Source organism: Glandiceps talaboti, chromosome 8 (genome assembly GCF_964340395.1).
Source record: "Glandiceps talaboti chromosome 8, keGlaTala1.1, whole genome shotgun sequence".
In the NCBI taxonomy this organism is placed as follows: domain Eukaryota; kingdom Metazoa; phylum Hemichordata; class Enteropneusta; family Spengelidae; genus Glandiceps; species Glandiceps talaboti.
Window position 1 is genome coordinate 12536131 of NC_135556.1, and position 17730 is coordinate 12553860.

The 17730-nt window shown below is 36.3% G+C and overlaps 1 protein-coding gene across 1 annotated transcript in view; it reads right to left on the reverse strand.

The window, feature by feature from the left end:
- LOC144439205 (gamma-aminobutyric acid type B receptor subunit 1-like) overlaps positions 1-3769 on the reverse strand; it is a 33310-nt gene extending 29541 nt beyond the window's left edge. The window contains exon 1 of the mRNA XM_078128476.1: positions 3599-3769. Coding sequence (XP_077984602.1) covers positions 3599-3769 — 171 coding nt within the window. The remainder of the gene's footprint in view (positions 1-3598) is intronic.
- Positions 3770-17730: the final 13961 nt, after the last annotated feature.

The window sequence follows — 17730 nt, forward strand, 5'->3', positions numbered from 1 at the left end:
CACGAAAGTAATGCTTACGTCACATTCGTTCATTGCCTCATATCTTTCAAACCAAGTTAATTCAAAATTTCAAATATTGCATGAAAATTATATATTAAGAGAACTTCAGATCCGACTCAAATAGATGTGTCTCTGCGATCAACAGGCAATTACTTGATCGTGGCATGACAACTAAATTTTCAAAAACTTATCAGTTGACAAATTAATATAATCTTTTTAAATGTTGTAAAATGTCGATATATAATATGAACTAATGAGCCTGGTTACATAAACAACATTCACTACTATGATACAATGGAAATCAGTTAAGTAGAAACGTCGCCTGTCTGGACAAATATATTAACATTGCTACATTTTATTGTTTGGCTCAACAAATCTCTTATTAACATTACTTACTCTTATCATCTGGCTCCGCAAATATCTTATTAAGATTGCAACATCTTATCATCTGGCATGACAAAAATTGAAGTTACAATTTCTACATTTTTAATACATTGACATGCCTGAAAAGGAATACGTTGTTACAATGTATCTTATTTGGCAACACTCTGCTGAGATAATGGTAGGCCTCGCAAAACAATGTAGCAATGTTGGTAAGAATTTGTTACATGTGCATAGTGACAGTAAGATTTTTTCGAGCCAGACAAGCTGTTAATTTCCATTATATGACAATATCTGCCGACATATGAAATTCCTTCATCATTTCGTAGCATTTCATATTTCTATTTAACATTCCATTGATATCCTACTATATTTAATGAAAGTTAAATTTAAAAAAAATGCTATCTTTGTTTATGAAATGAATTATACAAACATAATGGATAATACATTGACTGTAATATCAACTATTAACGTATAATAGTAATATTAGCGGTATTTGTAATATTAATGTTTCCGAAAAAAACATTTGCATATGTTTGTTATTTCTATTACTATCACATGAGACGACATTTTAGTGCGAGATTCCATGTTTTGAAATTTAGGAAATACTGCACATGATAGTGACGTTGAAATCGATAATCGAGTGAAGCAATCGATACTGGTCACGTGTACCCATTATGACGTAAGAACGTTTTTGTGACATATTCTGTAGTGATATTGTATACTAGGGGATAGACCCGAAGGAAACATTTTTTTATTTCTCGAGATAAATTTATCTTAAATCGCCGACAGCACCCATCCACTAGCAAACAGTGAGAACTAAGAAGTACGCGTCACTGAAGTTAAAAGAACGGATCGGATAACAGCAAAAAAACCACAACAGGGTTTACATTTCCATGAAACACTTCCGTTTTCTATTTGACATTATGTATTTGTTGTCGCGTTTTTAGACTTAAAATAACCCGTTTCCGGTGAGATAAATAAATTAAACTAGAACGGTAATTTTCATCCGAAGTTCAATGAACCTAGGATGAACGAATGTGATAAAAACTCCTTTTAATAGATACCATGGAAGCCACATCTCATCATCTGGTGCGAAAAACTCTTACGAAAATTACTACATTGTATTGTCCAGTTCAACAAATAGCTTATTAACATTGCCTAAATCATATCGTCTGGTTGACAGAAAAAATTGATTAATATTGCTACATCTTATTGCTTGGTACGATAAAAATGATTACAATTGTTACATTTTAATCCATCGCTATGGATGAAGAAAATGTACAATGTATATGATTTGGCGACAAAAGTAGCTGATGAAAAGAAAATATAGCAATAGTAATAAGATTTTGTAACGCCAGACGGTGTTAGGAACATTGACTTGGAGGTAGACGATGAAATGTAGCAATTTTTGTAAGATCTTTGTCGGGGCAGATGATAAAATGCAGCTATATCTGTAAGATTATGTTGACCCAGAGATGATTAATTTCAACTGTATGGTTTCCATTATGGAAGTCTTCACATCGAATCAATTTTGCGTGATTTAGGCCTACATAACTTTTATCGGATACTTCCTTTTATTGATTAGCGGAAGTTTGTTTTCCTTTATCCCCAGGGTGATATGAACATCTTTAGTTTGTTCTCCACCTTTCAACATATTCAAACATTCTATCACACAAGACATACAGTTGATGAGTGCTTATCTCTTGTGCCCCATGTACGCTAGATTCACGTTCAGTCCACTGGTTTCGCTGATTATTATTAAGAAGTAACTGCCACTATGAGTTCAGAAAATGTCCCTGCAATACACTTTTATGGCGTACTCTCGATAATTACATAATACTCAAAACTATTCATTGTGGTAGAGTTGGGCAATAACGTGAGCGTAAGACGACATTCTGGACAATAAAAACTGATGACATGTCATGAGCTACTGCATAAGTTTGCACGTTTTGTTATCATTGGGGTCTTAAAGTGACACAATCTGCAACTTTACAATTTTTTTATGGTTACTAAGTTTCATATTGTATATATTCAGTTCTAACAGCAAAACAATGTCATGTTGAATTATTACGCACATCTTGAATTATATTCTAGAGAAATGACTGACATAATTTGTTGGTAACTAATAAATTCGAAAAGCAAATTACACAGTCTCAGTAATGGATTCTCTTTGCGCGTATTAATCACGTCTGTCATTTCGTCTTGCCGAATAAAAACCTTACCAACAATGCTATATTTATCGTCTGGCTTTATAAAATGTTAAATTTTATGTTCTGACTAACAAAAACTCTTATTAACATTGCTAAATTCTGATTTTTGTTGCCTCAGACGATAAAATGTAGCACTTTTGAAAGGATTGTAGGATTTTTGTTGCGTCAGACGATACAGTGTAGCACTTATATGGCAGGATTGTAGGATTATTGTTGAGCCAAACGATAAAATGTAGCACTTTTGGCAGGATTTTTGTTGAGCCAGACGATAAAATGTAGCACTTATATGGCAGGATAGTAAGATTATTGTTGAGCCAGACTATAAAGTGTAGCAGTGTTAGGGGATTGTTGTGCAGCCAGACGACGTTTTGTTTCAGGTTTCGTGGTTTTAATGGCTGTGCTTGTGCAACGACTACTGTGTATTTAGAGTAACCATTAACAATTTTACGGATATCAAAGCTTACTCTCAAGTACATACACAGTATGTATTTGCATCCATTCTTTGCACATTATTAAGTGAATTTATACGAGCTTTCGTTGCAACACGTCGAGGGGATCAACTTATTCTTTCTCTGTAAAAGTACCGAAGTTACCGGAGTGAAATCTTTACTATGACTACTGGCATATTAAGTTGTGAATTTATTGTATAAGAAGAAAGGTTATGACTTTGAAGTTCGAACAAAGAATGATAAACTTAAAAGTCTGACTATATCTTTACATGTTATTTATGCATACACATCCTAAAAATAAAGTGTTTCAAATATGTTTATTGATGGACTAATTAGCGATCAGAATTATGTCATTAGTTTTATAGTTCAATAACTTTCAACTAATTATTTAAATGAGTTATTCAGATTCATTAAAAGGCCAATGATGTCAGCAAGATAATAATTGTATTTCGGTACTCTTCGGTACATTTGCCCCAGTAGAATCGTGCCCGTTTTAGTCATACATGTGCATTTCATTTTTTACCATGAACTTGAATTTGATCAGTGACAGCTTACCTGTGTATCGTTGTGGTACATGGTTAATTGGTATCCAGGCAACACGTTGAGATCATTGATGTGTTCTATCGCTAACTTTGCCGCCAGCAGTTCTGACTCTCCGCTTTTAGAGTTCAGAGGGAATAATCCTCCAATGTAGATCGTCTTGTTGGTGTCCATTCCAGATGCCATGGTCAAATTTACGGAAGAAATGTACATGTGTAGAAAGATTTGAAGAATTAGAAACCGTTGCGTTACACATCCCGTTCGTATCATCGACATCATGCTCCGGTAACCGACAAAGTGAAATGGAAATGCTTCCGATTACTCGATGTTACAACGGATAGTTGTACCCACTGCGCATGTCACGATTTCACTTCATATGTAAATTCCTGGCGTGTGTTTGTGTACGTTAACGTTTCACCTGCGAAAGAAAAAATTGTGAAGTGGCATTTTTACTGAGGGGTCAAATAAGAAATCTGGATTCCAAGTCATGCATGATATCCCCGGGTTAAACTGACTGATGGATTCCTTTAATCGCTTAGGTTCATCATTAACATTCATGTATTGGGGGAAATCATATTCAAGGGCAGTTTAGAAGCTAAATACATTTAACCTCAGATATTATCTTACATAAGACTTTTACATCGTGAATCTGTCAAAGATTATAAAAAATACAATGTTATGACGTAAGAGACACCCAAATTAATTATGCTATGAATGCTATAATGGGTATGTCCTGAGGCTAAAAGATGGATAGTACAACTTCAGGTATGTGTAAGTCTGAAGGTTGCCTATTTCAACAACGATCATAGTTTTGTGTAAAGTTCAGTCTATTCAACATCATTGCAACTGAACCAATCGTTTCACTTGACTATGCTGCTCAGTATAAGTAGCACTGACAATATTTTGTAAACATGCATCAGTGATATTGTATAATAATCTATGTGGTTTTTGCGGACATAGATTGTACGGCGGAAGGGTCCGACTTTTATTAGGACCCGTAAGCCGTGCTACTGTGTGAGGTCCGCCAAGCCCATATCCGGACCGCAAAGTTTTTATCATATACCATGTAGTGGATCACATAGTCACATAAATTGGAAGTGAAATGCAATTTCATTCGCAAAATTGTGAAAATAGTGAAGAAATTAACAATTTGAAAGCTAAATCACCGAGTGAACAGATATCGACGGGCTCGTCAGTTGCCATATTTTGGCAAAGTGTGCTGGGGCGTGATGCGGAAAATTATTGCCCGGGTTCGATGCACTTGCTCTCCATTGAATTGCATTGGAAGTGATACTGGGTATATGTCAATATAATAATGTTGAGTACACATGTACTTTAGACAAAACCATGATCGTGGTTGTAATGCTACATAGTCATTTGGTGTCAGGTACAGCTAACACATTAACACATTCTGGAAGACTGTATGTAAAATATACAGATATAATCAAAGTCCATCATTTAACAGGTTGGGGTGGTTGCTTTACTTGATACATAACAGCATTTTTACAACTGACAGCAGAATTTTGCAATTTGAAATTGAGAGGAATCATACTAACTGACTTAATGTAAGCACCCCCCCCCCCCCACCAACACAACCTTGCTCTGTGCAGTGTTACAGTAAGGATGCTGTTATTTAGCAATCAAAGCAACTTGCGCTGCATGCCAAATCGTCGTCTTCTGGGGAACCTATCCTCTTTTAGCTGTACAATGGAAAGATACTTTGCTGATTTTCTCTCTCTCGATGATTTGACGCCAGCGTGGATGTGGAACACTCTATGACCTGACGGACGAATCGTCTGTAAGGCCACTACTAATACTTCCTGAGAGACTATACAGTTATGATTTATATCGTGACGTCATCAAGTTTTATTGAGTTGTAGACTTGTCTGTTTTTATTGCTTTGTTTCAGGTTATCCGACAGGTTAGTCATACACTTCACGCCTGTATATAATACAACACAGCTGTCACCGAGTAAGTGTACACACTTCATGTACTTTTTTATAACGTGTCTGCAATTCTGACGTACCATTCATACGCCTGGTGCATTTAATCTAATAACAGACAACCAACCAGACTCAATATTCTCTTTGTAATATAATTAGTGCCAACTCGTTTCAAAACATTGTGTCATTTATTATGTATTGAATGTTGGTTTTCAAAATATTATGTAATTAGTATAATCGTGTTAGTTTGCAATTATATTAACCCTTTTGACAAGCGAATTATAAGGCGTGTCCCTTGTTAGCATAAAACTGTGTCAATTCGCTGACTTTTACACTAAATTGTTATGCATTATATGTATTATGAATTCATAAACTATGAGGTCTCTCTACACGGTATGCAAGTATTGTACGGGTTAAATCATTTCAATTAATACATTTATTACTACCGGACCTTCTGGTCATTCAAAGCTCAGACAAATCTATAAGTCTGTTTGATTCACAGACAAGGAAAGAAGTGGTTTCATTTGAGGTTTGTTTTCATCAGATATGGTATAGTTATAATCTGGGTCTTGTCCCAAATACTAGTATACTCAGTCTTCATATCCCATCGAGTCGACCGCTGTTCATTGCATTTTCAGACCTATAGGGGGTTTTAGATTCGTTTCTCACTGGTCGATCACATTCATTGCAATATACTTGAATATACCACCAGTGGTCTGACATATAGTATCATGTCCAGTGCGAGAAGATCCTATTGGCCATTCCAGACTGCAAACAGGAAATTGATATACAGCGCCCTCGCTCAAATTGGCGGTATCATCACCTCATAGTACCGTTTCTTAGGAGCTTTGTCCCTTGTATTCTGTAGAAGTGTAGATATTGTTTTTTTTTGTATTTTTCAGACACCAGGGAAAGCAGCAGTGCTCTATGATTAACCGAGTAACATATACCCGAAAGGTACACACAGACAGGAAGTAGAGCGCCACCATGGCAAATTCTGGAATGGCCTATTGAAGTTTATCAACTGTTGTTTTTACGTGCTCCATGCTTAAAAAATATTACTCGTATAAATTTTCTCTTTGTCTTATAACCTGGAATGACTCCTTAATCCACCTACAGCCTTTAGTCCCATGCTGCTGCTCTAATCCGATAATCCCGATATGTATTCTTTTGTCTGTTGGCTTGTTCAAATGTAGCTGTACCTGCTACATGTTTGTTTTTTTGGTTTATGATCAGCAACAGGTTGTTTCCATCCTATTGTAAGACATGTATCCAGTTTCACCAACTTATATTATCTGTTTACAGACTATATTCATAGTTTAAAGTCTGACAAACGAAAATGAAATGGACTGTGAAATCTACACAGCTGTGACGTGACACTAAGTCAGAAAACTAATAATAGTTTTTATTGATATTCAGAATAAAAAAAATGTTATCTGTTGATAGTATTAGAAATATCCTTAAAAAGAAATCTCACATTTGAATGAGTAGTCACGGATATTCTACCTGCCTTTATAGCAATAATATGCTAAGGGGAGAACCATTTGATTTCTGGGGGTGGGGGTATGGTGGATTTTGAGAAAAAAAATTGTTTCCAGGTGAATCAAAAAAAAATTGATCCGGTAATGGCTTGAGAAAAAAAAATTGTCATAACAGACAGAAGTGAAAAAAAAAATTGTCACAATGCATCAGAAATGAGCAAATTTGGAAACCTTATTCTCATGTATTCTTTGGCGGCGCACCGCCATAGGCGGCGCAAATGTTTTTAATACAAGTATAAATTCCTGGGTTTTTTCAGCACTTATCATTAAAACATGCACTATATAGCTCTGCTTTAAACCCAAGTGCACACAAAGTTTTCCTTTCCTTTTCTGACCCAAGAAAACATATTTCAGGATTTTTGTTGCAATATCTCAATGACACAGTCAATATCTGAAGGGGACTATTTGGCTTCAGTAAATTAAGACAATTCAAAAAACAAGACAGGAGTCAATAAACTAGTGTCACATTACACATGCAAGATACTTTCTTCTGGTTCCTGGTACTACTATGATGGCTTAAGGAAAGCAATTCACAGGGGTCAGGAGTACAGCACTCCCCAGATAAGTCAGCTCCTCAGGGATATTTTACCAGTCATCTTTTGTACATACAAATTTAAGTAGCAGAAGTATGGTTGGTAGACAGACGTCTTTCATACTAACTGCTAATTCTTCTACTTGCACAGAACAAGTTATTTAGAGGTACAGTTGTGAACCATTGTGACGTGGTATAGGTATGAACAACGCATTACAAACTTAATGACTAATTAAAAAAAATTTGCACTGCTACTCCATTTGAAAAAAAAATTGATGCAGGACTGACAGTAGAAAAAAAATTGCTGTCACTCTGACTGGAAAAAAAATTGCTCCCATACCTACTTCCTCCATACCCCCCCCCCAGAAATCAAATGGTTCTCCCCTAAGCAGATGAAACATATCTGCCCACGTATGTGTAATGAAATAGATAGATAGATAGATGGATGGATGGATGGATGGATTGATGGATTGATGGCCGGACGGACGGACGAACGAGAGAGAGAGAGAGAGAGAGAGAGAGAGAGAGAGAGAGAGAGAGAGAGAGAGAGAGAGAGAGAGAGAGAGAGAGAGAGAGAGAGAGAGACAGACAGACAGACAGACAGACAGACAGACAGACAGACAGACAGACAGACAGAGACAGACAGAGACAGACAGAGACAGACAGACAGAGAGAGAGGGAGATATATATATATATATATATATATATATATATATACAGACAGACAGACAGACAGACAGACAGACAGACAGATAGGCTATAAGTTTTCATATTTATATAATATTATATATCAATTCATGCGATATCATAATTGAACTTATATAACGATTGAAGTGGTACCACTAATTATGTAGTCAGGTGATGCGACGTTTCTATGTGTATAATGTAAATCACCTGACCTAGAGGGTATTTTACGATATCATACTGACCACCTAACCAAGGGCATGGTAGTTTACGATATCATACTACCCCCCAAGGCTTTGTCATAAGGTTGAAACAGATAAACGTGCCTTGAATCAAATACAAAGATAGTTCACCTTCGCAACCATTTATCACTTTTCAAATTTTATATGATTAATATTTGCAATATGTCTATATAGAAGACGAGGGCAATCGTCTAACCACCTAAGTTACTCTTGATTTGTCGAGTTTTGTTATAATGCTGACATTTCAATGCAGACTTGAGCAAGACTCGAGTTACGTGTATTCGAAAATTGGCAATCACAGGCCAACATGAATCAGAAAGATTGGTAAGTTTGAACTTTTCTAGTTAGTTGGGGAGGCTTCCCACTTCTCCCCTCCACTGTGTGGTAAAGGTTCTGCTGTCTCATTCTTCTGCCCAGCTAAGGTCAACATCGCTCTGTATATTTCAAGAATTACACTCGTCTATCACATCCAAAAATGTTTTAGTTTTACTATCTATTTTGCATTCCACTTTAACCTTTACATGATAGGCAATCTTATTGAAGACTTTAATATCATTTTTCATCACCTTGTAAACAGGAGAAGGGTTGAGAGTTTAATAAACTAAAGTGGAAAATAATATTACAGAATGTGATAAATATGTCTGGGTAATGATTCAATCAATCATCAGATGGGCTATAAAGTAGACAATTTATTAACTACTAAAATGATGGCGTTCTTAATGCTTCCTGTCTTGGGACACATAATATCCAGATAAAACGTCCAAAACATAATAAATTTACTATTAGGGCAAACTTATCATTAATAATTTAATAATTAGTACCAGGAACTTATACACCAAAGCAGTGATGCACAATTAATGACAATCCAATTATTTTTTACGCAAACAGTTTTTTTTTATCTGACAAAAACAAACGCATATAATAGGAAGTCTTGTCAACAAACGTAGAAGTGTATGTCGATTATTTGGTTGTTATCTTTAAGACGGCAAAAACATGATGCTGTTTTACGTTTCATGTGAGTAACGTTAGAGAGAGAGAAAGAGAGAGAGAGAGAGAGAGAGAGAGAGAGAGAGAGAGAGAGAGAGAGAGAGAGAGAGAGAGACTACTTTTGATATTCATTTTGAGAGGGCATGACAGTGAATGTTTAAGTTTTAACGTTAAACAAATAATATGTTTCGACATCTTTATAGTAACCATATCGCTACAAAATAGCCGTAAATCTACTCTCTCTTTCGAGTTATGCTCTTTTTTCTATTCCAATGCTATACTTTCTTATTACACATTGCTCAAACTTGACAATTGAATCTGTGGATTTTTGTCAATTGCCTCGCGTGACACAAAAAAAAACCCACTTAAGACAAAAGATTGGTTAATTTAAGTTTGTGATGATGCTGACACATCGAGATATCTCGTCAGTCAGTATTGAACAACGTCAAAACCTCAACTATGTTATAGTAATAATTGAATTAACGACAGTGACATGAACCTGAAGGGCGAAGGGTCAATTAAGATAGCGACGGATGTGGACATGTTATTAGAGGAAAATAGAAATAACAAGCGTTGCTTCAGGGAAGTCTGGGCTAAGCCACTTGTACTTTGATAGCGTGAGGAACAAAGTGGTGGGGAAGTAAAAGTAAAAGTAATCACCTGTGATGCATGGCGACAAGTATGACGCAACGAGTGTTCTCGATGAAGAGTACAGAGATCATCGCCATAACATAGACTGTGATCAGAACTTTAAAGCCAACATCACCTACACATTCACGCACACACATTACATGGCATTCATGATCTGATAATCAAAGTACAGGTTACTTGCATTGGTGCGCACGCATACTAATAGTATTTGCATTTATAGAATGCTTGCCTATATGCAAATGAGCGTGCGCGATCGTTTCATATGTTCATACGAAGTTTGTACTTTATATATATATATATATATATATATATATATATATATATATATATATATATATATATATATATATATATATATATATATATATATATATTGAGATGTTACCGATGGTGTGCGTAAACACTAAGTATTGCAGTGTTGTAAAACATTTTAGCAAACCTTAGATTTTCTCCTACATGTAAATCACCTCCAAGACCATCGTGAGGCAATTATAAAGTGACTCATATCTGATAATGTGAAGTAAATGACAAGGACAGGTAATCGTCATTTAATTTTGACAAGTTCGTTTTGGATGAAATTACAAATTGGCCATCAGCTTGTATAACTATGATAACGGCCACACAGTTCCTAGTAGTGAATACAAATGAGATGATTTCGATCGAAAATTTCCAATTTCTTAATTTCATGTTATTTAGTATTTCTGTCATGCTCTCTACAACGTTGTCTTGGTCACGGTGTGCTTTTCATCTTATTCCACTATCTCATATCTTTTCTCTCATTTTTTTGCAGGTTTTTTTTGCGTTGTTTTTTTGCGTTTTGGGATCGAGGACAAATTAACATTCAGCACCTGTTCGTTAGCTGAATTCCGTTACTATCGGAAAAAATTGACATCGGGTCTGCTTTGTCTCTTTGCGAACACAATTATAAACATTTGTGAATATTAAACGAAACAGACTTTGAAAATTCGTAAATCTAACTTCAAGTGTTCAATTTTAGTTAGTAGTCCTGTCATTCCGCTGCCATTCTCAAATGAGTGCTACGATTTAATAATGTTTGTCTTTTGCATTTTCCAAATTGTGCTCAAAGCGCCTTACAATCGAACTATTTCTGTGGCCCTCATCAAATGTGCTATCCAGATAACTTCCTCTTTGAAATGTACATATTTTTTTTCTTTTTTGTATCTGATGAATCGGGTGGGGGGGGGGGGGGGGGGGTCGGGGGCATACAATTCAAATTACCCAGGCATGGACTGATAACGACACACTGGTCCTTTATAATCCCTTATTTCTGTCACGTGGGGAGCATGCAATCCATTGCAGCTTCTGTAGGCGGAATGGATTAAAGCATTCACATTGCACCCTCTATCCTACCAGGTCCCTAATTATACAGTTGGGTTGACTTGCACGCAATCGTGGTTCAAATCTTACCTATGGACTTGATCCAATTTTGGAAACAAACGGCAGAGCCAAAATTGAACCCAACCCACAGATTCCAAGCTATAACGTTGTACAGGCCATGCAATATTTCATACTAGTGTTAATAGGAGAATACAATGTACGTAAACCTGACCTCGGCAGACAGACGACCAATTTTACCGCGTCTAGTCGCCAATTTTACGTCAATTTTGTTTATTCGGTTTTACGCTTCCGTATAATGAAATGATATAAAACGCAGTCAACTAAACGACAAATTTAAAGATAAAATCGGGTTTTTTAAGAGAGTAAGTGAACTCATAACAAAAGCTTTTACTTAGTGGTAATGCGTTTGAATTACAGATATTGGACCTTTTACTCCTATTTTGTCAGCTTTATTCTTTAAATGTGTCTAATTTCTATATAGTTTCGTCGAATGCTCGAAATATTGATTGTACCTACACGAACCAGAACATCACTGTCTACAAGTGTGTGGTTGCATATGCGCAGACAATATTACATTCTTTATTCTGCTCATCACCTGCACCACGGGCAATTCTTTGTATGTTCCTTGTACTACATACTAGTATATACTCTGGTGAAAATGTTGGGTTTCTTTTTTTTGGTATTTCATTCGATGTATTCAATGTCATGCAGTTTATCTTTTTAAAAAAAGTAAAGAAAAATCATATCATATCATGATGGTCAAATGCATGGTTAGAGTGGCTGGCTTACAATCTGCAGGTTGCCAGTTCAAGCCTCAAGCCTGCCATTTGTTTCTGATTGGCTGAAAGTCCTTTGACAAGATTTGAACCAGTGTGCCCCAATCAACCAAGCTGTATAATTGGGTACTTGGTAGGACAAAAGCTGCCATGTGAATGCTGTAATCCTATGCGTTTACTAAAGTAAGAAAAATTCACCTAACATATCATGTTCTCAGATGTGGACACCATAAGAACTTTGAAATGTAACAAGCATACTCTTCACCGTCTTTTGAATATCAAGTATTCTCATTTGACTTTCATTACTGTGAAATGTCGTTCTCGGTTCCATTCACAAATGTATGTGAACACGAGAGTTCATGTGTAAATAACTGGTGTATGCCTTGCTAATAATGCAAGAGGCTGTTTGAGTACGAAAACGTCATTTTGCCGTCTCAAGACAATATGTCGCAATATCAAGTCGCTGTACTGAGACGTTATTTTGCTTTATCACTATGACATGTCACCATATCACCACGCTATACCACCATATCAAGACGTCGTGTCGCTGTATCATCACACCATCTCTCTGTATCACCGCGTCATGTCGCTGTATGAACACATCACGACAGATGATGAAATTAAACAAAATCCGGTTAACATAATATTCAAAAAACACAAGTCATGTACACCATGTGTGGTGCATATCTAAATTCATATTTTTTCGATACGATATATTTATTCATTTGATTCTTTTCATCACTTTCTTCATAAATGACATTTGGTGTATGCGATGAAGGGTTTAGAATCACTAATATACACGTGCGTTTATTGAAAAAAAAGACCTCCTCCCCGCCAAGAAACGTATTTGTGAAAACGTGAGTGGCTGTTTCCGACCTAGTAACGAGTACCATCGCAGTCAAGTATCACGAATTGATATCCATAGTCGATATTGTATTATATTAGGGAATTAAAGTGGACCCATTTCCAATTGTAATGTTACGAGAAATGATTATTTTCCTGTAATATCTCGGCATCGTCTTTCAAACGTGAGTCAAAGCTCATTTTTCGTGACGTCAGAAACCGAATCCTGTCGTTCACGTTTCTTTGTCGTTGATAACTTTGTCGTTGATTTTCATGATCCTTTCACAAATGTATGGTATGTATCCAATTTGTGCAACCTTTTTTCAATGATGAGAAGGCTATATTATGGCCACAACTCTCCACACCTGTATTAGCTACAGCAGCAGGTTTTTCATTATTCAAATGAGATGATAATTGCGAGAGGCAGCAGTTTCTGTATTCTATATCTTGTAAAATAGTTATAACGTATTGTCCAACTGTATGGCTGTATTGTTGTCAATATATAGAGGGAGATCTGTAGGTAGAGGGCGCTCTGTGATGTCGTACACGTCGCTTCTCCTTCTGAGTTACTGCTTCGCAAGTGTTCGCTTTGACCTTGTGAAATACGTTATTAAAGGTCCCAGGTTTGCATGAACTAGCTACGTGTACCGCAGACATGAGCCCTGTACAGGGTTATCAATTGAATAATCAGCCATTATTTATCAGCCAGCCGTCTGAGCCTCTACAATATAGAAGCCAGTGATAACAGTATAGCAGTCACTTGATGTTAATGTTCCATTTAGTTTTAATAACGTCCGTTTATTGTACACTCAAACTCGTTAACCCCAAAAAGAATAGACCTATTATAGATATATAATAGGTTTTTTTTTATCTTTTGATGGAAATTTCCTAGGAATTCAATTTCTCCTCAAACTAATCACTATCACGTGATATACGTATACTGTACGTAAGTAGAACATTTCATATTTAATCGTTTTTATTATTTTTATTGGAATTATACTTTTTGGAAACAATCAAATTTGATCCACTTATTGGAATATATGTTTAACTTCACATACATTATTTTTTTTTTAAAATGGACCGTTATTCGACTGAAGGTCATGATAGCAGGTATACATACAAAGGTTTACGTTATCTCAATATAAATATAACATCAAGGACTGGGACAGACAGACAGACAGACAGACAGACAGACAGACAGACAGGCAGGCAGACAGACAGACAGACAGACAGACAGACAGACAGATAGACAGACAGACAGACAGACAGACAGACAGACAGACAGACAGACTCATATGTAGGTAGGTAGGTAATTGGGTAGGTGGATGGGTGGGTGGATGGGTAGATGGAAGGATGGATGGTGGAGGGAGGGAGGGAGGAAGAGAGGAAGGGAGAGGGAGGAGGCAGATAGACAGTTGGGAGTGTGAACAGACAGACAGACAGACAGACAGACACAAACACACACACACACACGCGCGCGCGCGCACGCATACATGCATGCAGACAAATCAGACCTTGCTATGTCTGCATGTCTTCATGCATGAAGGCATGCAGACAGAGCAAGGTAGCACTAGGTTTATTTGCTTCACTTTTTCTGTATGTAGATACAACTGTGCATGTATTAAATAATAAATATAAAATAGGCTGTCTTGCGTGAATAGTGTAAATTGCTGTCTCGAGGAACTTTATGACAGCGTGCTTATACCGTCACGTAAGGTTCAAAAGGGTATCTCATTCGATAATAAAATACCCCACACACACGTTTATGAGGCGGCGGTAAAATACCACAACTATCGGAGTTTGAAATATTTTATCATCATTACAATATTTCTCATTTAAAATTGCCGGCCTTTAAACCCTCATGAAATCCACTAATGGCATCCACTTTCAGGGCTCTTTCTAACATATTCCGATTTTGTAAAGACCATATTTATGGTTCATCGACTTCCTTTAAAAAGGAGGTAGGAAGTGACACGTTTTCAATGGCCCCCCGGGGGTAAATTTTAAACGTTCAAACTGTCAGATATTATCATTTTCGGAAGAATTATGACATGATGACGAAAATATATCTGAAACTCGTCATATTCAGAAATTTGGGGAGTTCATCTCCCTCCTCTTTTATTTGTACTCTGTAGAAACATGGATCTTAGAAACTGAAAGTGATTCCAACAACTTCTTGTACAGTAACTTATTAAATGGCATCCACACACATAGTCACCGAAAGAAAGACAGACAGACAGACAGTCTGTCTGTCTGTCTCCCTTTAAAGCCATGATAAGTGAATAATCAGGAAAGTGATTACATGCCAGTTAAGGAAACCATCACATTTTGAAGGTGTTATAATATAGTCTATATTAAGACCATCAAGTCTTGATTTGTAATAAAATTATATGGTCGGAAGGAAGAAACGAAAGAAGTTAATAGGAAAGGATAATAGTCTTCCTATCAATACAGGAATAACATGAATCAGTACAGCTGGTCACTGAAGACCGTTCTTTGAATCTGTTATATTTGAATGTGATAAACATTATCACCTCGTGACGTGGAAATGGACTGTTCGCGGGTGAGTCATATTGGACAGGTGATTTTCTGAAAATGCCGTCTCGACTAACGTTTACAGTAATAGATATGTAACTTTAATGCATTCAAAGACAGAGCTTCAAAACGTTGCATCGTTTGTTTTCTGTGTTTCCGTGCTTTATGTATATTGTACTTCTTGCATTTATATTTATCGATGTTATAAACGTAAATTTGTTGAGTTCACATATTAATGTATACGAAACTGTAACATAGTTGTATCAGTACATTGAGTCAGTATGTTAATATATTTCCAAGTAGTGATTTCTTGGAGATTCGTGAAAGTCACTAACTCGAGAAATACGTCTACATCCCACTCCAACCCCGGAAGGTACTCACATAGAAAGGGTATATACAGTTGGTTTTGCGCGTTCCCCCCCCCCCCTCCTTTCGATTCATGTAGACGTTCAACTCTTGATTTTTTTTTGTTCATATGTAGAGGTTTGATCTCATTTTGGACAATGTAGTTTCGGAATTGCCAATTTTCACTTTTTTGGAAATTTTGACTCCCATTTCATTTTCTGGTTGACTGTAAACATTTAACCCCTAGTTTCTGGTTCAAATGTAGATTTTATTTTCTAGTTTTTATACTTTTATAGTGTTTGCGCTTGTAACATGAATACACGAGGGTACATTCCAAAAATTTGTTCCCACCTGTAGAATAGAAATAATGGACTCTCGTGTTAACTGTTTGAATATAAGCGGCACTACCAAAATTAGGATTCGATTGTTTGACATTTTGATACAAACAGCGACAAGAAAAAGAAATAATACCCCCCCCCTTTTTTTTTGGTACAATTTTATACATTCAGAAGTTTTAACCAGACTTGGACTTGTCCTTTTATTCGAACTCAAGTTATGCATTCGTTCACTTTTGTTTTCCAAATAAAAATTGTTTGGTTCCGGTTACTAGACCCCATCTAGTTTATCACGCCGACCCTAAACTTATTTTACGTATTCGAGAAAAATAATAATAAAATCGCGAAAATCGTGAAGTCTTGCACGGAATAGTGGATGTGGAAACTGACATCAACTTAAGAGGACAATATAAAACTATTCTTCCAAGCTGTAAAGGCTGTACATCTGATAGGAAGAAATAAACAACACAGAGACTATTTGGAAAGGAAAACCTGAACTAGACACTCACAAATGAAGAAAAAAATATAATAAAATAAAAAAATCTACCTATCCCACCTATTTTAAAATTGAATATAATCGGAACCACACAATTTGTTTACGCCTTATAGCAAACACCTCCCCCCCCCCACACACACACAATTCTAATATCTGCGTTCGTTATCAGCTAAGTGTAGTCAGCACATAAACAATGTGTATTTTCATCTCAAAATAGAACGTGGTCTTTTATTAAAAGTGTGATTTATATATTTTATCAAGTATACTCCACATCAGACTATACACGACATATGTTCGATGCATTTACCTTAGCAAATAAAGTTGAACTGCTTATAGTGAATCAACTCAAATATCTCAACCTTATGGTCAATTCACACACTTTTTGTTGCAAACATTGAGACACATTGTACAGAATGCTTTATTGATAACCATAACTCAAAATGACTAGGTGTGAATTAAGATTGGGGAAAAGGGCATAGCACATCCCATTATCGTTGGTCTAGGTTTGTGGGGGCGGGGGGTGCAATCAATTCGAAACGACAATAACCACGTGCAGCTGAGCGCTATCAACTACGTGTATTATGAAAAGTTTGGCAATGTTTGTATAACATAGTGACATATATTTTCTTTGCGATTTGAATTGGGATAGGGAATACACATTATATGATAATATGTACAGTAAATGACTGGAATCTCTCAAATGACATTGTCTGCTCTGAAGTATTCAAAGAACAAGTGCCAGAACACAATAACCCCTTTCACCATTACTAGTGATGTCCACATACGTACATATTCACAAACTTGGTGTGTGTGATACTTATTAGTTCGTAGTACAAATAAGTCCAACTACAGTGACATGGTACGATATACGTTTCAAC